The sequence below is a fragment of the Carassius auratus genome, unplaced genomic scaffold (genome assembly GCF_003368295.1).
Source record: "Carassius auratus strain Wakin unplaced genomic scaffold, ASM336829v1 scaf_tig00215022, whole genome shotgun sequence".
Lineage (NCBI taxonomy): Eukaryota > Metazoa > Chordata > Actinopteri > Cypriniformes > Cyprinidae > Carassius > Carassius auratus.
In genome coordinates, this window is record NW_020527908.1 from 135,530 (window position 1) to 161,348 (window position 25,819).

At 36.9% G+C, this 25,819-nt stretch overlaps 1 protein-coding gene across 1 annotated transcript in view; it reads left to right on the plus strand.

The window, feature by feature from the left end:
- The window catches only part of LOC113093412 (GDNF family receptor alpha-2-like), a 69,096-nt gene that overhangs the window by 13,514 nt on the left and 29,763 nt on the right, over nt 1-25,819 (plus strand). Inside the window, exons 3-4 of the mRNA XM_026259201.1 lie at nt 7,962-8,048; nt 18,322-18,727. Of these exons, the coding sequence (XP_026114986.1) occupies nt 7,962-8,048; nt 18,322-18,727 (493 nt within the window). The remainder of the gene's footprint in view (nt 1-7,961; nt 8,049-18,321; nt 18,728-25,819) is intronic.

The window sequence follows — 25,819 nt, forward strand, 5'->3', positions numbered from 1 at the left end:
CCCTATTGCAAAAGTCTCAATCACGAGGAAACACTGTTGTGGTGTTTGTATTTTGGCATGTAACATAATGTTAAACACTAACTGTCAATCATATCAAAGTTCTAAAAGTACTTGGTCTCATGATGCAACAACTGTTCTGAGTTTTTAAAAACAACAGCAAATGCAGCCATATCCATTATTTTCTCTTTCCAAAAGAACCATGCAAGATGGAAAAAAACTATTTTCCACACTGTTGAAGTAAAACATTATTTATTAAAAGGCCTAGGTTTTCCCCCACTAATAACTGATTGAAATTTTATTCATTTTTAATACACCATTGCATATAGAGCATGATTACCCCCCCCCCTTTTTTTTTTTAAATATGCCATAGAGGTGCATACTATAACGAAATGAAAATACCATGAATAAATAAAGCATGTTAATCAAGATGGTCTTGATTTTCCCCAGCCTCAATGTATATAATTGTGGTGAACTAAAACCAATAAACAAACAAATCAAATTTACTTGAAAACTTAAAAGATAGCTGTTAAATATCAAGCAAATTTAAAGAGGACCTATTATGCCCCTTTTCACAAGATGTAAAAATAAATCTTTGACATCCCCAGAGTGTTTATGTGAAGTTTTAACTCAAAGTACTTTACAGATATTTTTTATAGCTTGTTAAAATTGCCACTTTTAAGGTATGAGCCAAAACGCATATTTTTTGTGTCTTCCCCTTTAAATTCAAATGAGCTTCAAGAGGTTTAAAGAGCTCCAGCTCCGGCAAAACCATTGCTAGCCTGTTCTCTTTACAGAAAATGCACTTGGTTTAAACGTCAGTAATCTGATTGTACTGTGCATAAAAAATGCACTTTATGAATTACACAGACGGGAGCACAGCGCTATAAAAAATAACTCATGGTGCCATCGAAGCCCCACTTAGAAGCCCCACTTGTGATTCTGAGCTCGACTAATGCTAGCAGTTGACTTCACATTGCTTTCCTATGCAATTTAAACCCCCACTTTCCCATTCACAATCATTCTGGTAGCACGTGAAGGCAGCATCAGTGAAAACAGACAGACAACATTAGACACATTAGTGTCAATAAGGTCTTTCAGAAAGGCAATTTGGAAAACGAACACATTATACATAGTTCTTCTGGAGGTGTAACGTTAGCTTGATCACGAACAGTTGGCACTACTCCATCCTTTAGGAGAAACTTTTGTGCAAAATTTGCTTTATACTGACCCTCAAAAACTGGTATTATTTATATTTTATATATATATACTGAAAGCGGAGTGATATAAACAGTGTATATATTATGTTATATTATGCACATCCGAGGTGGTGATGTGGCCGTTACACCTCAGGTGTGCATTATTTTGTAATAATTCAACGGCCCATTGTTAATTATTCCGCTTATAATATGGTAAGTTTATTTTTTTATAAATTTTTTTATTCACAGTACATCAGTGTTAATTTCGTTAACAAAGACGAAAAATATTCGTTATAACAAACATTTTTTTCTGAGACTAAGACGAGATTTTGACAAGCTAAAAATAATATCGGATGCCGAAATTATGACGAAATTCATGCCACGTCTTCGTTAACTAGACGAGACTGGACTATAACGTTATTTGTTATGCATTGCTATTGTCCTTCAAAATGTGCATCCCTGTCTTTGGATTGTGATCGGATAAGGGCCGGAAGAGAAATGCACAAAATCAGTGAGCACCTCAATTAGACTTTTGGTATTTTATTTTTTTTTGTCTTGTTCTCATGATCAAATAGCTTCTTTTTCCGTGAGCTAAGACATATCTCAGGTAAATTCAGACTTGAGTCTGATTAATACCCCAGCTGTGAATGAATCGGGCTGGAGTAAAAAATGATCACTGGGTCGAACAGGAGGAGCAGCCAGGTGAAATTAAATTAACTCAATCTTGTCAGCCACACAGAGACTGATTATTGTCCTCACCCCTCTCACAAATCTCTCATCTGCCTCTGTTTGCTGTAGAAAAGGGGACAATGTGGTGGGATTCCAAATTAATCCTCATCTCTCTTGAAGAATGTTAAGGCCCTTATATTGTTAAGGTAATTCATAAAGCTATAATTTATTAATGAATATGATGCAGTTTACATCCATAATGAGGTTTAGCTAATCAGAGGTAATGCATATTAATTCTCAATACAAATGGAAAAAGTGGTATAATTTAGAAATTTGTTAGATGAATACACTTTTGAAGTACTTGTACACAGTAATTAATTATATAATAATTAGTGTTTTAATATGTAAAATGTATACAAATGTATACAAATAGTACTCAAAATATTAAAAACATGCTTATTTTACGAGACAATACCTGCTATTGATTGTTTTTTTTTTTGTTTATAAATCTAATCTTGTTTGGTCACTTTAATAGAATATTAAGGGTTTAAATGAACACATTTCTGATTTGATTTTGGAACAAGGCTCTGTGAAGACATTTGGGTTAGGAAGACAAAAAAGATTGGGAAACACTATGCAATCCTTTCAAAAGATCCCGCAATACCTTACTCATATTGAAGTATAAATCTGATTCATGACTACATGTCTCATGAGGCAGAAGACGACATGGTTTTGAACTACTGAGTATGAATCAATCAAAAAGATATAGTTTAAAAGTATTTTCAGCTGTTTATTGATGCAGTTCTTTAATGTCACCCTGCACTGTGTTGTAGTAGAAATGTTGCGGCTCCACTATTCCTCAAGAACTCTCTGATCTTTACCTCCTAATTACCATCTTGATTTCCCTAGAGGTGTCTGAATGCTCTTGATAAACAGAGGTTTGCTTCTGTAATTAATGTACAGATTTTATGCGACACACAATAGGTGTTAATGCAGGATGATAGTTTTCTGACATTTGTATTAATATAAGCTTACAAGTTCCTTACAAGTTCAATTTAGAGAAAATTATCACTTGTCTCAAATGCTTAGTGCTCAGCTCAGTGGTTCTTTTATATCTATATCTATTTTTATTTTTATTTTTTATTTTTCAGAAATGTGTTCATGGTTTTAAAGAATGATAGGATCTAATGCAATCTGTACATCTTGGAATTTGGGTAAATTCTATGAATTTAGATGAATTTGCACCATAAAGTATATCTTTGAAATAGTTTTTAGTTTTTTGCTCTCCATAAATGTTTTTTATACTGTACAAAACATATATATTGTATCACCTCATACACAAACCCTACACCTGAACCTAATCCTCACCAAAAACCTTATGCAATTTTACATTTTCAAAAAAATAAATAAAATAAAATCATTCTGTATGATTTATAAGCTTGTTTTCCCATGGGAACCTCAATGTAGGTCCTCACAGTGACACGAGTCAGTGTGCATTCAGATTGAGATCCCCAGATAGAACCGGGATAGAAACAAACACACACACACACACACACACACACAAACAAACACGTTTGTTTTTGTGAAAAGTGGGGACATCCCATGGGTGTAATGGTTTTTATACTCTACAAACTGTATATTCTATGGCCCTACACCAACCCTACACCTAACCCTAACCCTCACAGGAAACTTTGTGCATTTTTACTTTCTCAAAAAAAAAAACTCATTCTGTATGATTTATAAGCGTTTTGAAAAATGGGTTGTGCCATTATGTCCTCATAAGTCACCCATTCATTTTAATAGCTGTGTCATGCCCATGTCATTATACAGAGTTGTGTCCTGATATGTCACAAAAACAAGAGCACACACACACACACACAAAGGTTATGTAAATTCAGGAACTTTGTAAGTATACCAACAGGATGTCTCTAAAATAAACTATTGGATATTGAGGATTGAATCTCAGTCCGTTTCTGTATCCTGTGTCTGTTTTGGAACTGGATCAAAGACCTTGTTCAGTCAAGCTGATATTGAATGTCTTGGCTGATGTTTTTTTAGACATTAGTGCTTGCTTTGCTTGAATTACTTGTTTCCTGCTGACCTAATGGAGTATTAACAGGATAGCCGGGGCTTATTAGACACAGTTTTTGTTCCAAACATCAATGTGGTGAACAAAGGAGGTGGTGACAGCACTGAAGAGAAATATGTCACTTATTAAGGAAGGCTGTTGGAGTGTTAACTACATTCTTATGCCAATGAAGTTGAAAAAAAAAAAAGAGATATGGATTACAGCTAAACATACAAGGTTGTACCAAGAAAATCGGTTGTTTTAGTGTCAACTCATTACTGTATTTGTATGAAAAGGGTCTGCAGGGTCTAATGGCATGACATTATTTGAAAATGTTGTCAGGAGATGTCGTAGAGGTCACACATGTTTTGAATGTCTAAGGATAATGGTGCGGCTCCTCATTATCTGGTCCTTCACAAACAATTATACAAAAGCAATTATCCAGCATGCATCAGTGAAGCGTACCACACTGTGATTTAGCTGCAGATTGGGAGCTCTGCTGCTATCATCATTTTGTTCTGTGCTAAAAATTTCACTTTGTATTTTTACGACTAACTACACAGGCGAATAACCCCGCATTTGAAGCCTAACTTCAAATATTCCTTTTTCTTTCAACAGAGCAGCTGATTCTTAAGCATACTTCCTCCATTATACTGTGCTCATTGATTATGTGTTTATTTTTCACAGCGAACAGACTAGGGTAGAAAGTAGACTGTGGAGAAATGATTCTTTACAGTTACGGTCTTCCAAAAAACATCCATCAAAGTGGTTGCTCCCTTCACAGGAGATATTTTATATATTCATCTTCATCACCTCAGGACTTGAATTCTTTTCTAATGGTTTACATATCTTGAAGCAAGGAATGACAAACAGCACAGGGAAACAAAAGCCTAGGATGAGCCGCACCTGTATCATGTTAAATCCATATTTAGATGCATTTTATTGTGTACTAAATCGCTCTCGCTCCATTTAATACAGATTTTTGACCAGAAAACAACTGCAAGGACTAACTCAACTGAACAAAAGTGACAGTTACGACTTTTACAGACAGCAATCTAGAATGATTTCTAAAGGATAAAGTGATCTTGGAAAATTGAGTAATTTTAAATACAACTTATTCAAGTAGTTTATGACATGTTGGCATAACTAATATCTAACATCATTGAATTATTCTGCATGTTTACAATGCTTGATGTTGTAAACAAATAGATAAGCAGACCATATGTTTGTTGTGTGCTGTACTTGTCCATGTCTTTAAACTTACTGTAAGCACAGAAAACAGCTGTTCAATATGTTGAACACAACACGTTCTCAATAGAAAAAAAGAGACCACCCAAGAGACACTTTTTATCCAAATAGTGGCGTGATATTCAGAGAAAGCCACAGCTATATTTGCACCATTCGCTCTTTTATGTCCACTCATTGTAAAACTCGCAGTTTTGAAGAAGAAATCCAGATCTGTGGTGATATTCATGTTAAGACTCCTGCCAAGATTGCCCGCGTGCAGCTGTGGAAGCCGAAAGCAGTTCGGCATCTCTCACCTGACGCTACAGTGAGATGCAGAGTGTTCTCTCTTAGAAAACCTTCAGACTACGTCTGCCTGTTCAGCTGTCACCTCGGCACTCCTGAGCTGGGCTTACTGACAAAAAAGAGACAGACACATACCAGAGACAAAGATACAGAACACAATAAAGAGTGAGAGGGAGAAAGACACGAAGGGAAAGGCAGAGACAGACTCCCTGTGGTCTCAGGTAATAGGCTGTCTCTCCAAATGACCACCAGAGTTCACTTCACATTGCGATGATTGCAGGTGAAGGATTGGCAAAGGGAGAGCGAGTGAAAGATGGAGCTCGTATTCAGATTGAAATGTCACTCTGGAAAGGACATATGCTAATTTATATGTTCTGAGCATTTAGGAAGTGCTGTTTAAAACAGCTTCACACTGTGCATTGTGTTGTCAATGTCAAACACAACTATTCAGTCACAACAAAGAGGAAAAAATAAGAGTCCCAGCGGAAAAGCTGATCACTCGGAGGTTGCTCTGTCACAGCACAGGATATATAAAGGAGTTCTCGTATAACACTGGAGTATCAACTTCTCTGATGCTTCTCGTAAAATTACTTAGGGAGAAATAGAAATAGACACAAATGAGACCATTGCTAACACGCTGAAAGAGTAATGGGAAAAGCATCTCAGATACTTTATTTTTTATTAGAAATGTTCACGTTCATGTTAAGTCTGACTTTTGGTTAAAGACTTGAAGTCTTCTTCAGAAATTCTAGTCTTTTAATTTCGGAATTAAAATTCATTTTGTAATATTTTATTGAAATGATTCAAATGTGTACTCAAAATAATGACTAATATCATGACTAGAGTCATTCAATTGAAAATGATCTTGACGTGTTTTATCCGTCGTTGACCCTTTAATATTTCACATTTTCAGTTCATCTGTAGTATCTTTCATGTGTAATAACTTGAATGACAAAATTTTTATAGCCTAGGTTTCCAATCCTTTTATAAAATTGTATAACTAACTGTTTTTGCTGTTTGGCTTTGACTGTACCAGACATTTTATACTGTGGTCTGTTCATTTCAGTTAAGGTAATTCATGCCATGCTGTTTGTCTGTCTAACTGCAGAGTGAGTACTTGACACTCAGTCAGCAGGTGGAGTGATGTTTAATATGCACTGTTCCATGATAGTGATCTAATGTGAGTTAGGGACTGTCTGAAGACATATGTCATCTGCCATCACATCTCTACATGTGCACACGTCCACACATTGGCCGTCCGCCTTAGAAACCGCTGTGACAGTGGAGCTCACAGTATGATAAAATGAGACTGACACATCTTAAATACTCCAATGATCCGTATTCCCCAACAGAAAAGAGGACCGAGTGCCCCCCACCTCTTTGAAGGTGTGTGAATCACATGGAATTATTGTGAATTTTCAATTCTGGATTAAAACTACCGAGAGAGATAGTCACAAGGGAGTATTGCAGGAAGGGGCTGGAAATTTTATGATTTTATTTTGACAAGCACAAGCTTCACACACTCAAGGCTGAGGGTTTTCCCTATCTTCCCAACTCAGCTCAAGAGACACAAAGCTTCATTTGACAACTAGTATACACAGAATGTAGAGTAAAACAGAAAAGTTCAACTGCAATCAGTTCAGTTTAATATACAGTTTACACCGTTTTTGAGACATTGCTCTTTTTATGACACACACACACACACACACACACACACACACACACACACACACACACACACACACATATATATATATATATATATATATCCTTCTGGAAGTTTTATGATGGTTTAAAACAGCATTCAACAAGCTTGTATTATTTTTACATACTTGTATTTCTTCTTCTGCTTTTTTTTTTTTTTTACATTCACATACTTTAGCACTATTGTATACCATTTGCATTTTTGTACAGTACTTCATTATTGTATTTCCTTCAATGGGGGAAAGTGTGAAATGCTGGACTGCAGTTTTTCCTAAGTAGTGTAGCTAACAGCAAAACAAGAGGTGCATTTGACACATCTTTTCCTTCCGATGAAAAAGGGCAAATGCTTTGTGTAATAAACGTTCTCCATTTGGTATTACACCATCCTCTAAAATAAATAAACTTTAAGTACATAGTATGCATGTAACCCACAATACAACACACTCTACTTGGCCTTCCATTTTCCAATGTGATGAATGAAAGCAAAACTAACTGGGAATTTAACTTTGTTTTTGGCTCATCCTTTTGTCGGATGGCATTTTTAGAACAGAACTGGATTCAAATGCAAAATTCTCCCGGATGATAATTAGATGTCAATCACTGCACTAAACATACAACATAATGAGATCATGTGACAACAATGTAACGTACAAATACGATGTATGTAAATGTAACATTCAAATGCCACGTAGCATTTAAATGTTTATTATTGCCTAATGTGTACTTTAAAAAAAAAGTATGTACTATGCTCAACATGATTTTAATAGCCTTATCTTGTTGTTTGTTTGTTTTAGGTGAGGACTTTTATGAGCCCTCTCCTTACGAACCCATGACGCCTCACCGACATTCAGATGCATTTCGCCTGGCGTCAATCATCTCAGGTAAACATCAATATTTTCATTACAATTAATTTTTGTGTTATATATACATTCTTGCAATGCAATGCTCTGTTTATTGTTGATATTGGCTTCTTTTTCATTGCAATCTCTTGTGATACTACGAAAATCCATCACTGAGTGAATTATTATTATGTTCCAGTGCAGACCGGTAAAAGAAGCTTCTTTTCCCTAACTTTTGCTTTTAGTACATTCCAAACAATTTACAAAGAGAAATGAAGATAAATTAGTTTTTTTCCCCTTCTTCTTCTTTCTAGGATAAAGAAATAGGAGCAAGTGATTATTCCAGTGAAATAAAAACCACTCTAGGCATTTTTCACCTTGGCATGAGTTAAGTTTAATGTTTAATTCAGTCATTACAGACAGTAGAGGACAGAAATATTGCCTCCAATCCATTATCAGAGCCTCACAGAGCCTGGAACAACCAGAATAACTCAGTTTTATTCAGATTTGGGGGTGGGGTTCTTTGCATATTTTCCTTCTTCCTCTATGCAAAATAAAAACATCACAGCTGGGAAATGTGGACACACAAACAGCCTCCATTAGTTGATGGTGTAAATATTAGGTGATTGTGTAATTCTACTAAGAAGTGAGTTAAGTAGCATTTAATGTTTCTGTTGCATGATTGTATATATTGTTATGGTCATCACATCTTCGGTTGATTAAATATGACAACATGAAAGGGGAAAATGAGTTTTGGATGAATTGGAGACTGATTTAAAGTGATAGTTCACCCAAAAGTGAATATTCTGTTAACACTTACTCAACGTCATGCTTTTTCAAACCTTTTTTAGATTAACTATTTCTCCAAATCAAATCAAGACAGTGATCCAAAGGATTTAGCGTAATGAAACCTTTAAAACCCTTTCTAAAGAAGGAGCCCTGAGATACATCTCATTGCGTTTCACTCACAGCCCTCACTGATTGAGATGGCACCTTTTGATTTGATGTGACAGCTCAAGTCATTAATCCAGACCGGCTGTCTCTGTTCTTTTACGACAGAGGGTGAGCACTAACCGCAGCACTAACACTGACATATTGAGGGTAAAGCTAGCAGACACGCTGAGCCCGTATCCATTCCCTGGCGGGAATCTCTCACAATCTGGAAATGGAACAGCCCTGTGTGCCATATTTAAGATCAGGCAACATTAATTGTGATCCATTTGTGGTCCGTCTGCTGTGATACACAGCCTTGGATTCAAATAACACTGGAAGTGCCATAGTGTTACTGATATTTCTCTAAAGTTAGTAAGTGGATAGTATTAGCAAAAAAAATAAATAAATGTACATACATATGGGGAAATTCACTAGGAATTAATTGTCTATTATTTTGTTAACGTTCGAATTCAGAGACAAAGTGTGTGAAATATAAAGTCACATTAAGGTATGAAGTCTCAATTGGTAGAACTGAAATAGTCATTATTTAGGCTATTTATTTATTAGGCAGAATCAGGCTTCTATAAATACTTGCATAATTAATAACCTGTCCTCCAACCAATATGCTTGTATAGGTCGTTTGTCCAAATCCCTGAAATGCGACCCATCAGAGCGTATACTACAATTGCGCCCCTATTGACAAAGGGTCATTTTCATATTAATGTTTTGCACTCTTTTATTTGCCCTCTGGTTTGTGTTTCGTGAAGCTCAGTTGGTAGATTATTGCGTTATACCTTGATATGTAATCATGTTATCATGGGTTTGATCCCAGGGAACGGACGTGCACGAAAATGCCTATGCTCAATAAATCATAATTTAGCATGATTTCTGTGAGGGTTAGGTTTAGGGGTGGACTTAGGTGTGGTCATTCCAACAAATAAGCAACCTAGTAAAATATGTAGGAAATACTGAGAACGGTGTAAAAAGCCCACACTTTGCATTTAAATAAACGTGCGTTTTGATTGGTAATGACGTTAAACGTAATTTCATGACGACAGACGCAATGCGATACTATCATTATTTTTACGCCCGCTAGAGGGCGCTTTACTTTAAAACGTGACTATAGGTTGTAATAAGGTGCCTATATGGTCGTTTTTTTGTTGGAGGACAGGATCATAATTAATTACTACTAAAAGTTTCAGATCAAAGGACTCATTTTCAACTGTATGTCCCATAATGCTTTGCAATAAATTTTTTGTTTTGAACACCCCTGTAAACATTCCCCTCACAAGGGTCAATAGTTCAGGATCTCTGAGTGCCTTTTCATGTTGTGGTTCACATTCTGTTCAATTTGATAAATATCTGGCCAGGGTGACAAATATTTGTCATCCTGAAATACGACACAGCCTTTTATGACACAACGTAAGACTCTCTTCGTGGGTCATTTCAGGTGGCAACGAAGACTCTATTAACAGGAAAATCTTTTTTTTTATGCTTGTTCACTTTCTTTTTTTCTTTCTTTTGACAAATCCCTCAAGCCTAGCGAGCCGGAAACACTTTCCAACTGAATAAGCCAGTAGAAAAAGAAAAGCAGATAAATAGAAGACTAGAAAAAGTAGAATGTAAATTAAATGAACCCTTTCAGACACAGTGGTCTGTGAGAAATCACCCATTATTTTTCACCATTCAATTTGCTTTAGAGTTTAAAGTAGGAATCTTTACATTTTGTGAAATTGTGTTTCTCTACAAAGTTGGGTGCACACAGTCTCTTGGAGCTTCTGAAGAAAAACAGAGCTACACTAGTTAAAGCCATTTCTGTAATTGTTATTGATGTAAACAGGCTCCACGGTCAGAATTAATGAGGTCAATGATAAAATATTGCTATTTTTATTAAAGAAATAAGGGGTTTTGCATAACAGCCACTGTGGATTTACAGGAAATATAAAATCATATGACAAATCAAAATGTTGATAAGCATTCTGTGTTTGAATTGGCATTTTACATAGTCAAACCATTCTGATCTGTATGCAAAACACTTCTGAAAGTGCACAAAAATACAGAAACTGTAGTGCTTTGGACTAAGAAAACACCTCAAAAAAGTGCCTGCATAATCAAATTCAACAACATGGATGTTAGTTTGACCATTTGCCACCCATTCAATCAACTAAAATTGAATGTTTGAAAGAAATTCAATGACTGTGTCTGAAAGGGTAGTTGCAAAATAGCAGAAAGGAGATTATTGTGGCATGAGAGCATAATCTCTGCAGGTTCAGAATAACATAGTCATGCAGTTTTATTATACTGATAGTGGCTTTTAGATTTACACTAGCTCCTGATCAAATCTTCTGTGCCAATAAAACAGCATTCGGAGTGACAGGTTGAGTGATGGCAGTCTCTTTCATAACCATTCCTTGTGTTTAGTATCTCCATGCTGCGTTTATTTGCTGCTCTGTGTTATAATGGAGGTCCACTCTTATAGTCACTGCCAACCATTACTGTCACAACAGGCCAAAGACGAAGGTAATAATAGTGCGAGTATTAAAAGTGAGACTTTATGTGCTTTCTGCTCATATTCAGAACATGCTGTGCCTCACACATGCCCACAAATACACATGTGTAAAGGGAACTGGGCAATATACATGAGTGAGATTGATGATTGATAGGGCAGTCTTGGCCTAATGGTTAGAGAGTCGTACTTGTAAGGTGATACCCTTGAGCAAGGCACAGAACCCCTGACCCCCACAGCAGTATCGCTGCCCACTTCTCCGAGTGTGTGTTCATGGTGTGTTCACTACTGTGTGTGTGCACTTGGATTGATTAAATGCAGAGCACAAATTCCGAGTATGGGTCACCATACTTGGCCACACTTCACTTGCATTTTACACGTTAAATTGTCTTATAATGTCATGTTAAATTACATCTCATAATATTCAGGATTCATTTTTGTCCGTATTGCCTCAAGCATTTTTCTATTCAGAGTTCAACATTGGAAATGATTGGGTATATTTGCCAGGCTAAGTCTTTAGGGGAGATGAAGCAATAGCTACATGCAGCGATGCTCTGAGACAGCATGCAGAGCCAATGATAGCACACCTGGCAATGAAAACTCTCTAATTTCTGGCTGAAATTAGCAAAGATGACAGCGAAGTCAATATGTTTGGTTCCTTTAGATCAAACATTCATGAACACGAGTGTAAATCATCAATTTTAAATCTTACAAAGTGTTGATTTTGAATTCTGTTTCATATTACTAGTGGTGGGACAACTTTTATTAATTGATCTAACATCACCAGTGACCAATTTTCAGTAAAAATTCACAGTTTTAAAATTACCTCAAAATACACACATCCAATCAGATTATAATAAAATTAAACATTAAGAAAAACTTTTATTTAAAACTATTCAAAACAAATATTGAAAATTGATTTTTAATTGTAATTATATATTGTATATATATATATATATATATATATATATATATATATATATATATATATATATATATATATATATATATATATATATACTTTACCTAACAAATATAGCCTTGATGAGAATAAGAGACTTCTATATAAAAATATATTCTAATATTATAGTATTATGATGACTGAAAAATCACATTTGACACTATTTTGATAATTATTTTTTTTTAAATATATCTGAATAAATATGAATTGCACTTCTAATTTTCAATCTTGCAGTATGCATATATTGCTACAGAACATTATGTTTTATGAGATTCTGACAAACTTAACCTTCAGCCTTCAGACCAATTCACTCCCCCCCCCAATTCTTTTCAAAGGAAAAACATTGTTAAAAACACCCAGCACAACCTTAGTTCAATACATTGTTATCTTCTCTCTTCTTCCTATTACCTTATGCATATTTTTTTCCCCCTTTACTGCTGGCTATATTAACTGTAAAAGCACATTTGAAATTCATACTTCACTTTTGCCTTTGTGCCCCTTCAAGGGAGAAATGTAATGAGACTTTGTTTATCATGTGGCATCGCTGTCAAAAGGGAATGAGATATGGTCGGCGTTACACAAACAAGCCTAGGTCATAGCCACTGTTTATTAAACCAACAACAAGATGGTGGCTTTGCGGTCCATGCTGATGGCTAAAGTTTGAAAGTAAACAGGAACCGCACAGAATTTTTTTTGTCACATAATGAGGAATTACATTTTTTCTAGATGTTTTGGGATGAAAGAGATCATTACTGTAGCTTTCAGCAGTCAAAACCTCCTCCCCAGTTTAAAATAAAAAGAAGTTTACAGAAATTCACCACAAAAACAAGTTGTTCTGTACTCCTTCAACACATGAGTCCATTTGAATGCACAGCCGCCTACATATGCCTGTCCCGTCAGTATGAGGTAATATGGAGGATAGATGCTATTATTGTTCTTGACTCTGTGTAGCACCTGCAGCTCTGCAAAAGGATCTCTCTCAGGCCATCCAAGACGTAAAGGAGTTTCTTGATCTGAACAGATTTGGAGATATTTAGCCATGCTCGCTCATCAACGGATATTTGCAGTGAACTAATTTTTAGCCTGAAGAAATGGTTTGAAGTTAAAAACACCTTAATTATATATTGGATTATTTAAATTGCCTGTGGATTGTGGATTGTGATGTTCTTACCAGCTGTTTGAACCCTCATTCTGACGGCACCCATTTAAAATGTCAAGATAATGATTTAAGGCTAAATATATGCTAAATGCTAAATCTATTCTGATGAATAAACAAACTCATCTACATCTTGGATTGCCTGAGGGTGATTAAATTTCCAGCATATTTCCATTGTTGGGCGAACTGTTGCTTTAAAGTTCCGGTTTTTCGTGCTTTTTTGAAGCATTGATTGTGTTTAAAGTGTGCAATATAACGTGTTCATATTTTGTGAGTAAAAAAACACAGTATTTTGCACACAGTTCACTTATCTGTATACCGCTGTTTTCACTGTCATAAAAATGGGCTGATGTCTTGTTCTATGAAGTCCCTCCTTCAGAAATACGTAACGAGTTCTGATTGGGCCAGCTGTTCCTGTGTTGTGATTCGACAGCAGCTGAGCGCAGGCTGCCCTCCTGGAAATGCGATTGGGCTAGTTTTGAGAAGCAAGTGGGCAGGATTTTTTGTTTTGAAAACCTGGAAATCCTGATCTGAACCCACGTGAATTTATAATCACAGGAGCGTTTTTACTGATGAGATTCACATGGAAATCACATTCAATTTTTTTGCACAGCCCTAACATCTAGTTAACAAAGCTAAACAGCGTTGCCCTTTGTGTATTAAGTTACAGAAAATGTTAAATGCACCAACTTAAATAATAAAATACACTTACCAGTTGTGGTCTGTAAACAACGCCTTCTCCAGACAAAGAGGGAACTGCTCCATCTTTCAAGAATAATCTTTGTGCGAATCCAGCATCAAACTGATTGAGATTGTGGAAGCTGTCCTCAGCAAAATGTGCTGCACATAGTTTTACATGTGGATTATAATTTTCGGGAACCGAGTTAAACATAAATTGTAACCATTGATCTCTAAGTACCATGTCCCTGGGAAGGCCAAACAAAGGTGATTGGACTCCGAGATTAAAATAACAGCGTTTCGATGACATGGCGACAAACACAAACACAAACCCAACCTCTTCCTCTTCCTCTTCTCTGTCAGAGGGCAACAAGACCACGCCCACTTTTTTGTGTATTCCTGTGGTTTTAGTGACGTCATTACTGCAGGAGCTAGAGGGATGTAGTCCAAACGGGTCGTTCGATGTAGGCGAATTCTGTTATAAATATCTCGCCTGGCATTGAACTTTGAGCTTTAGAATTTTACAGATATTATTTATACTCTAACAACAAAAATTACACACTAACTAAATTTTAAAATATGGGATCACGAAGAACGCATTGACTAATGTTAACTAATGTTAACTAATATATATATATATAGAGAGAGAGAGAGTTTTCTGTTGTAGAATTGTTTAACTAATATTATAAGTGAATCTCGGGGATCCATTCTGTATATCAGACTGAAAAAGTGTGGATCTCTCTTCCTCTCTCTCCAAATAAGTATTATAATAGAAGGAGATAATGAGTAATGAGAAGTAAAGAAAGGCTTCCCATTCTCCTCGCAGCAACAGCAGAAGCTAAAGACTTTCTAACGAGCTCACGCACCTCAGAGGAGATTACATCTAAACTGTGGCACTTCTCCTAATTGCAATCAACACAGGCAGTGCCAAGAGCTGTGAATAACCCAGACTGAACCTGCTGTCCCTTCAGCCGTAAGTTACACAAATGGGCATATTATTCACATTATATGCCTATGAGTGATTAGTATACACTGTAAAAATAAATAAATAAATGTTAGAGTAGATTTTCAGAGTAAAGTTGTAAATAAAACCAAGATTATTAGGATACCGATCCAATAAAATACTAGTTCAGGCTTTCTACTTCAATTTGTTATGTCACTTGTCATTTCTTTATAGTTATCTGTGGAATTTACTAGCAATTTTTGAGTGAAAATTGTGTAAAAGTAAATCCTACACCAGTTTAGTAGGTACTGTATGCTTAAGAGTATTTGCACATTAAACCCGCATGCCTTACAAACTCAAATTGGTTCATTAAATTATACTGGTTATCATACTTTTTATGTTATTTCCTTTATTATTGTGGCCCAAATGCTTGTCTGCAGATGTCCAGAACAGGTTTATGGTTCTCTATTTCTTTCCAATAAAATTCAGTCTTGATTTGAATGTAAGAAATCTTTTGAATTCACTGTACAGTTGCACCACCATTCTTGTGAACTTTTGGACAGCTGCAAACCTTCGTCTATAAAATATTGCATGATATCTGAACATCTCCCAATATTTTGTCCTGTTTGCTTCTGTTTGGTTCCCATCCCTTCTTTAACCAAGCAAATGCTTTTGCATGCAGAGCGTAGTCTGTGCTGCAGCTTCCTCTGACCTCCAGACGCTGGACGTATTTTATGTACATTCTCACCAACCAATTTCATACCTCATTTACGGCTTCTTCCTCCACTGTGAGACACAACTAAAATTGCTCTCTAGCAAACACACACACACACACACACACACACACACACACACACACACACAACAAGAAAGCTTGAGAGCTACTGAATCAAATTTAGAAACACTCTAAAACCACACAGTATTTTTAGATCCGGGTAACCTTTGCTTGCCATGCATTCAGATCGTTGCAAATGGCTTTTGTCGACTTAGATAAATAACATTTAGGGTGTTATTATTGTTATGGAAACACAAGATCGCACCAATTACAAGATACGTCCATGACATAATGTTCTCTCAGTCTAAATAGCCATAGATTGCTCTGCAAAATAATGTTCCTAATTGATATTTTTATTATCTTTTCTTCTGGGGGGGGGGAATATATCTACCAAAATATTAATATACATTATTAATTGCTTTATTATTTATATATGCATTATTAATTATTAACTGCTCTACAGTATGCACACACATAAAATAATTATACCAATATATTAAGAATTATTGATAAATCTCTCTCTCGCTCTCTCTCTCTCTCTCTCTCTCACACACACACACTAAATATATATATATATATATATAAATATATATATATATATATATATATATATATATATATATATATATATACTTTTACTTTTTATAATATATATTTTTATTAGATAATTAAATAAATGTGATATATTTATTTATTGAATGTGACAGATTTGGTTTAGTTGTATTTTTTTAAGATTTGGTGCAATTTCAAATTTATTTCAAATTCAGAGTCAGTAGATGTACCTCTATGGATTTTGATCCTTGGGGAGTGAATCTTTTTAAGTTTAAAAAAGCAGAGGGAGTGAGGTTAACAGGAAGGGAGGTTTCATGCATTGATTTCACTTGCCCTGAATTGTATTGATAGCATGCAGGAGTCCCTCCTGTATTTAACTGTAGTGATACTTGAGCTCGGAGGCAATCTGTGCTGTTTCATGATCAAATATCTAACAGATCATTTTATTTGCATTGAGCAGCCATAGTGGGGGTGAAATCACAAGTGCAGATCTCCATAAAGTATATAAATCTGTAAAACAGTCGTGGTCTGTCTTTAATGAGGAAAGATGTTTTTAATGTAAACATTTCCATGTCTTATTAATGGGTCTGAACATGCGTATGAGCAACGATGTCTTCTCTGAAACCAAGATATCTCCGTACAAACATCAAGATAGTTAATAATATCAATTAGTCTCAAAATATCTTCAAAGGGCTTCATGAAAACCCCCGAAAGTCCTTTGCTGCCATAACACAAGGTAATTTATATGCCTACTGCATTTTATTTACATAAATATTATATTTCCACTCATTTAGAGAAAACAGTTTTGACATTTAGATCATTAGCACTTTATTCATAAGTAACACAAACCCATTCGGAATGAAATTCATCTTTTACTCTCCACAAGGGGTCTGATAAACCATCTGTTCTCAAAGTTATACCAACACCCACTGGGTTTTATTAGTTTCTCTCGCTCCATCTCTCTCTCTCCAATCACTAGAGCTGCAGTCAAGGCTGGAGACGCCATTAGGGCAACATATCAGTGCCGACCTTCATACTCTTTTAGAGGTCCAGAACTTCCCCACAGTCTCCAGCTGATAGTTCCCCAATCCCCAGAACACTTCATTCAGCTTCCTTCAACACAACACTTAAAGACGTTGCACAGCTGGATACATGCTCTTGTATCCCTTTTCCCACTTTTTCTTTATCTTGAATGTACTTATCAGTCATTTGCACTATATACTATTACAGTATATATACACCACTTGAGGGATCAGTTAGGTAGGTTTCAGTTGGATTTTAGATAATATATTGAAACATCTTCAGTTTTAGCAAGGGTACAGCTAATAAATTAGTAGCCATTATTTTGTCAGGACCTCATTCAGCAAGAGGTCGGGATTACATGGGATTATGCACAGCAAAAAAAATTGCTGTGCCCATTCAAACTCAGAGTGAATTTGCACATTTTGAGTGCAATATAATTTTTTTATACAAACAAAGTTTGGGGTTGAAAAATAGAATTTGCTCAGTATAAAAAAGAAAGAAAGAAAGTTCCCAGAATTATTATACAGTATGTGTACCAACATCTCTGTGTGTGTGTATTCTGAAAGTGTCCCAACCGGGACACTGACTTGGAATCAGATCTTAGAGTTCATTGTTGTGCTGGAGTTGTCCTATTCATCTAACAAGGAGTGTATGTGGGACAGTGCAACTTGTAGTCTCTTTTTTCTTATGCACACCCACTCTCAATTCCCCTCTCACTCTCTTTATAATATTCTCACAAACACCCTCATGTTCAGTTTCACTTATCTTTTCCTGCTCTCCTCTCATAGGCATACAGTCTGGTACAAGTAAAGGCCAGCCACACTGCTCAGATCCCAGCCGCCCATGCAACCCCTGTCTGGACGCCACCAAAGCCTGCAACCTGAATGAAAACTGCAAACGTCAGCGCTCCAACTACATTTCCACCTGCACCCGTGCGCAGACACAGGGCCAGCAACCCTCACAACCTCAGTCGCAGGACAGCTGCAACAGAAAGCGCTGCCACAAGGCCTTGCGTCAGTTCTTTGAGCGTGTTGACTCGCAATACAGCTACGGGTTGCTCTTCTGCTCCTGTAAGGACCAGGCCTGCGCTGAGAGGAGGAGACAGACCATTGTTCCCTCCTGCTCCTATCAGGACAAGACCAAACCCAACTGTCTTCAGCTGCGCAACACCTGCCGTCTGGATGTGCACTGCAGGTAAGCGAGTCAGTGCGTTTCATGATAGTCCTGAAATAAAGAGGCATTTATTCATTTACCGGATGCTTTTTTATCTAAAACCACTTACCATAGCTACAAAACAAGTGATTCCCTAAGAAGACTGTTACATAATAAGGTACAGTTTCCATAAATCTTTTAAATTTCCATAAAACTTTTGGATCTTTATTTATAACTATGGCTTTCCCACAATGTCTCCATGGAACAGCAACCACAAACTTAATACAGTGAAAATTCCCTTGGATCTGGGATTATAAGGGTAGTTCATCCAAAAATGAATTTTCTGTCATCATTTCCTTTTCTTAATGTCATTCCAAATCTGAATGACTTTTGTTCTTCTGTAGAAACACAAAAAGAGACATTTTTAATAATGGGCTTGTCGCTTTTTTACATGCAATTATAATGAATGGGGACAGATGCTTTTAAGCTTAAAAAAAAGAGAAACATCATGCAAGTTTACATTTACATTTTTATGTATTATAAAAGTACACTGTAAATTATCAAATTTTTTTTAGTAATCTCTCAGTAATTTGTGAAATTTTGAAGCAGACATTTTATTTTCTTGTTAAATATAATCAAATAATCTTTGTTTTATTTATGCCGAAAATAATTTTACAGTGCAGTCCATTCAACTTGTATGCCATATTTGATATTATTCATTATAAGTCTTATATATTATTAGTATATCTTATAAGTGCTACCATGAAGTCATTATTCACTGAAAATGTTATTAAATGATTTCATTGTATGACTTCATAAGAAGGCTTAAACAGTTTGTACTCTTTTTATAATATTTGGTGCTTTTGTTTTCTTTTTGAAGCTTTAAAGCTCCAGTTCCCATTCTCTCATGCTTCAAATGGACACAAAAGCACAATAAAAGTATTATAAAATATAAACCCGTTTTTCATATAACACAGCTGTATTGACTTTAGAAGATTTGGAGGAAATATACTTTAGAGACATTCACTTTCATGCTATTGAAAAAGATTGTCCAATGTATGTGCAAAAAAAAAACTGCCTTCTTAGGTTTTAAGGAAGAAAGAAAGCCATATGGGTTTGGAAGGTCTTGTTGGATGAACTGTTTCTTTAAGTGCTTTGCTCAGGGGCTTTAGTAGTAATGTGCATTGTTCTCAAGGGTTCAGTGGTGTTGGCTCATGGCTCACTCTTTGCTGAACCAGCAACCTTACAATTAACTGCTCTGGACCTTAACCACTACAACACTCCAGAAAACACACACTACATTTGAAGTACTTGTTAAATTGAATGTAGAGTTTATATTTGATGTTTGCTAAAGCATACCTTGCACTCATTCCCCATTTAATTTTAAGGTCATACACAATGCATTTAATGTTGCTTTGAAATTAAAGCCTGCTCTTTCCATCCACCATATTCTATTACTGCCCTGAGCCTTTGCCAGGAAAGTAATTGCAGACATTTTAAAAACCTTCTATTAGAAACAGAAGAGACTTTCTGCTAATTGACAAGACAGTGTTCAATTAGGCTGAACTGAACATTAGTACATCACTTTTACTGTTTCCCAGTGATTCAACAGCCAACTGATTTATGAACACAAGCGTATCCACGACCACTTACCAGTGGACCATTGCTGGATTATTCTGTCAATGCCTGTCAAGAAATCAGGTCTCTGTAGAAAGAAGGTTTGGATTAAACACAGATTAGTTTTGTAGTTTTTGTTATAAACGATTATATATATATATATATATATATATATATATATATATATATATATATATATTAGGGCTGTCAAAAATAGCGGTAACGACGTTAATTAGTTGTTTGTCGTTAATTATGTCAAATGTTTTAATGCATTTCACGCATGCGCAGTGTGACAAATTATTCAGGTCAGGAAAGTCTCGTCGATCTCTGAATTCTCAAAAACAGCGGCGAGCGCCGCGACGAAAACACCGAAGAAGCTAAAGGTTTTACCCCAGTTACTCTCAAATACATTCATGCCAAGCTCGATAAACAGAGATGTCTTTGGTAGTTGATACGCTGGAGCTTCTTCCTGTTATAGCGTCCTGTGTTTCACACTGCGCATGCGCAGAACGCCTACATGCAACGCAGCGAAAATTACAGCTGTTTGGAAAAGCATATGCATTTTTACTTGGTTTTACTGGCACTTGAAGCCTTCAGAACGTGAAAATATCGATCCTAAAGTATTGTGGCAGAGCAAATGAACACCTCCCAAAAACAAGAGTGCCCAGAGTGCTGCTTATGTGATGGTGGCGCATGTTTGTGTTTCTGAGTTCATTCTTTCGAGTTTCTCTATGCATAATTTCATAGATATGTGGCTATATTTAACCACTGGTTCACCTAAAACTCTTACACTATCTGTAGTTAAATGGCATGGTTTGATATAGTGCTCAGGTAAATTTGATTCAGTAAATGTTAAACTTTTGAAATTCAGAAAAAAAGAACCAAATATTGATGAATCAATACATGAAAATTATGTATCTGTGTCCTGTTATTTATCTTTTGGTATTCATTTCGGGAAAAAAAAATGGTTAGGATTCTGGTGTAATTGCAAATAGTGATTAATCCTGATTAATCCACTGAAAATTCTGATTAATTTGATTAAAAATCTTAATCATTTGACAGCCCTAATATATATATATATATAACTGTGTGTGTGTGTGTGTGACCCGCAAAGGTGTAAAGTATTTGAGTAAATGTAAATAATTACTGTGCTGGACTATATTTTAGGATAATCTGTAGTTTCCAAGCTATTAGCAACTTTTACTCTCTACTTCACTACGTTTTCTACAAAGTATGTACTCTTTACTCCACTACATTTGTAATTGTATTGTTGCAGTTACACATTACATTATGCATGAAACCTATCTTTTATGTAGCAGTTTTCTGATACAAAATAATTGATATCACCAACTACAGGGCACCAAAGGAACTATATTTTATGTATTTTGCCCTTACTCACCCGAACTTGTCAACAAGGCTACTTTACGTGAATGTGAGTTTGTTAGCAAGTAGCTCAAGTGAATCACAGGTGCTTTATATATGAGATAAGGACATGACTGTGAGGCCTAAATCAACACGTCTAGGGCAAGAAGGCTTTGACTTATTAATTTTGCTTGACATTATTTTATTTATCCGCAAATTTATCCTTTTTGAAGGTTTTTTTTTTTTTTTTTGAGGTGTTCAGTTTTATTTTGGTTTTAGTCAAAATGTACATGATTTCTGTCCTCACAAATCAACCTTTTCTTGTTTTTCACCTGCATGTCTCTTTGACTAGTGCATTTTTTAGCCCATATTTAGCATAAATAAAATACGTAAGAACTGTTAAAATCAGATACTTTATTTTACAAATAAGACTTTTACTCAAGTTGTTTTGGAACTGGTGACTAGCAACGTGTAATGGAGTAAATTTCACTGTAAGGTTTAGGTACTTTTACACAAGTATGGTTTCAGGTACTTCTTACACCTTGTGCTGGCAAAATGATTCTAAATGTGCACATGCTAATTACAAGCTACATGAAAAACAAGTGAAAAATGTCAATTATGTTTGAATTTTAGGTTTTCAAAAATGTGTTAATTAAGCCCTTGTCTAGCAATTCCAGTGCTCCAAAAAGTAATTTAACATTTAAAATTATCTTTATTTGAACTTTTTTGCAGAAATCTACCTTCTTTGTTTTAAAAAGTTTTTATTTTTATTTTTTTTTTTTATTGGAATCCAAGCACTTGTGTCTGACGTTTCAGTTTTGAAAGGAATGTGGAAGAAAGACAAAATGTGTAGGACTAGATTGATGTTAAGAGTTAAGTCACAAAACGTATCTTACTCGTCCGATCCCCATATACACATACAGTACAAACAGAATTACAGTATTTTAAAATATCTTCCTATGGTAGGAGGAACAATTAAACTTTTGTAAAAAAATATTTTAACAGTGGCTGGCAATTAAAAAAAAAAAAAAGAACTGGTGGCGAAATAGTTAAAAGCTCACTGTATTCTGTGGAGGTGAGTATCATGAGAGAGATGGACTGAGCGAGTGTGAGTACCTGCATCTGATACAGCATTCATTCTTCAGCTCAATCTCATCTTCACAATAAAATTAGTTTGAATGTCCATTGAGGACAGTGATATCTTTGTCATACTAACCTTTCATCTGTTAAGGCCAAATTCCAATGATAGCGCTAGTTGTTAACTGCATCTTATAAGCTGTTTATAAAAGTAATAAATACAGAAAGCGGAGTGATACAAATGGTGAAATAGTTGGAGGAGTTCCATTATCACTCTAATATTGTACTCTTGTAAGCCAGTCAGATTTGAGGACCAGAAATAACTTTTGTTTAAGTAAAGAATAATTGACAATGGCCCATTGAATTATTGGAAAATAATGCACACTCAAGATGGTGATGCCGCCATTATTTTAATTTTAATTTAACAGCAATATGGCAGCAGCGTCTCTACAAATAGTGAAACTTTAAGTTAATTTTCTACAAGACCAGCGCCGCTGTTACCTCACTTGTGATAAATGTCATGCAGCTTTTAAATTTCTAAACTGTTTTAGGTTGTACTCACACTAGGCACGGTTGCCATGAACCGGGCCCGAGTACGATTGTCCCCCCTCCCCACTCCCCCTCTGGCCTGCACTCACATATAGGGTTTCAGCATTCGTGCCGGAGCACGCTTACGTCATTATGGTGCGACATTTTCGGGGTAAACAGGAAGAACGGCGCACACTGAACACAATGGATTGCATCGCTCTGTTTTCTTTGTGGATAATTTTGTGTTGTTTGGTCCACAGCCTGTTGTTAAACAGATGTGTCGCCTTAGTGGCGCGAAATTTTTCACGTAATCGTGCTGCTCGTATGAGGATGTTTGCAAGGTACCAGCTGAAGTGCAGCAAGGACTTTGCAGTTTTTAGTTTTTATGCGTTTTGCACCTCTGCCGTAGACCAAAGCGACCCTTTCCCTGCCATGTTGGTTTTGGAGCGTCGCAAAACCGTGATGCAAAGCGTCCTTTTCCGTGCTCCGGCACGGTTAGCGCTCACACTGCATGCGAACCGCGCCCGAGTCCAACTGAACCGTGCCCTGGCCCACCTCTTCCAAGCGGGCCAGGGCCGGCTAATCGAGCCGCGCCCGGGCACGATGCGGAGCACTCACACTAGTCAAACGAACCGCACTTTGGTGGTCAAACGCACTCGGGCACGGTTCAAACTGGCAGTGTGAGTACACCATTAGTGATAAAATCATCAGAGTAGGGCTAAGTACATTTGTGTATATATATATATATATATATATATAGGGAGAGAGAACGGGTGAAATAGAGTATATGCTTTTTGTACATAATAAAATTTAATTTTGTGGAAATATGTCATTTTTTATCATATTTTTAGTATATTTATTTGCTAGGTCAGTGTTATTGTGGGTTTTGGGTTCTTTTGCTGTTTTAGACTGTAAGAACCTTTGAAATAACTAAAATAATTTGGCTAAGTGATATGGACATGTATTGCAGTCAAGACCTGCCTGGAACTATGTTCGCTGTGCATTTCCCTGAAAATAATTGGACACCTTAAATCATTTGCCAATCAGATTCCGGCATTCAATGGCCCCATAGTAAAAAAAAAAAAAAAATCTGAATTTTCCCGTTAGGGCTGACAATGTTTCAAAATCATTACATTGATTGTGAACTTTCTTTTATATCTCACAGTATTGACTTTAAGTTTAAATCTCATATCTGCAAGAGAATTCTAATATATATAAACATAAATTTCAAAGTGTGATACTTTTATCCTGTGTCAGAAACAGGCTTCTACAGGTTTCTAATATATCAAGTATATATATATATATATATATATATATATATATATATACTTGATATATATATATATATATATATATATATATATATATATATACTTGATATATATATATATATTAGGGATGCACGATATTGTCACGGTTTTACGCTGCCTGAAGGAACACGGAGCCGAGGATAAACGAAATAAGGCTTTTATTACATCCAACACAGGGGATATCCAACATGGAGCACAGAGGTAGACACACGTAAGTAGCAAGTGATCACAAGTGAGGACAAGTGAGCACAAGTGAGTAGCTAGTGAGTAGCTAGTGAGTAGCTAGTGAGTAGCTAGTGAGAAGACCCGACCAAACAGAACTGAAGGACAAGGCTTATGTACAACAGATAATTGGGGAAACACAGGTGGATGGAATCATTAAATTAACAGGGACATGGAACACATGAGGAAGATAATGGACACACCTGGGAACTAATCAAACACGGAAAGACAGAAACTGGGTCACGGGCAAAAACACATTAAATGAGTCCAGGTGTGTGACAGTACTCCCCCCTCCCGGTAGGTGCGTCCTCGCACCGTAGAAACAACAGGGGGAGGCGTAGGTGGGAACTTGGGAGGAGGTTCCGGTGGAGGACGGACTTCCAGGAGGGGGCCAGCAGACAGGGACCACAGAAGGAGGAGCCAGGGAGGAGACGGAGGAAGGAGCCAGGGAGGAGACAGGAGCAGGAAGAGCCAGATGGTCCACCAGAGACCAGCCAGGACGGAGATCCAAGGTGGAGTCGACGGCGGGAGGAGCCATGGTGAAGGAAGGGTCGACGACACCAGGGGGCCGACAGGCGGAGACTGCACCGGTGGGTGAGGAGCCCAAGATGGAGCAGCACAGCCGCAGAGCCAGGGGGACGTCGAGTTTCCGGAGGGCCTAGGTGGAGCAGAAGGCTCAGGCGACCAAGGCGGAGGCAGGGTCCTGGCAGACCGCTGTGGAGCCGGAGCGACCGAGGATGGAGGTGGAACCGGAGGGAAGGAGGAGCCTGACAGAGCCGGAGGGATGGAGTGACGAGGTGGAACCAGAGGAGTGGAGTCCCGAGGCGGCGGATGGTCGACGACTGACCAAGGTGGAGCCGGAGGGACGAGGGAGCCCGGTGGAGCAGGTGGGATGACAGGCCACGGTGGAGACGAGGGAGCTAAGAGCCAAGGCGGAGCCGCTGGGTCGAAGGACCGAGGAGGAGTCCAGGGCTCGGAGGCTGGAGGCGGAGACAGGGCCTTAACACGCCAAGGCGGA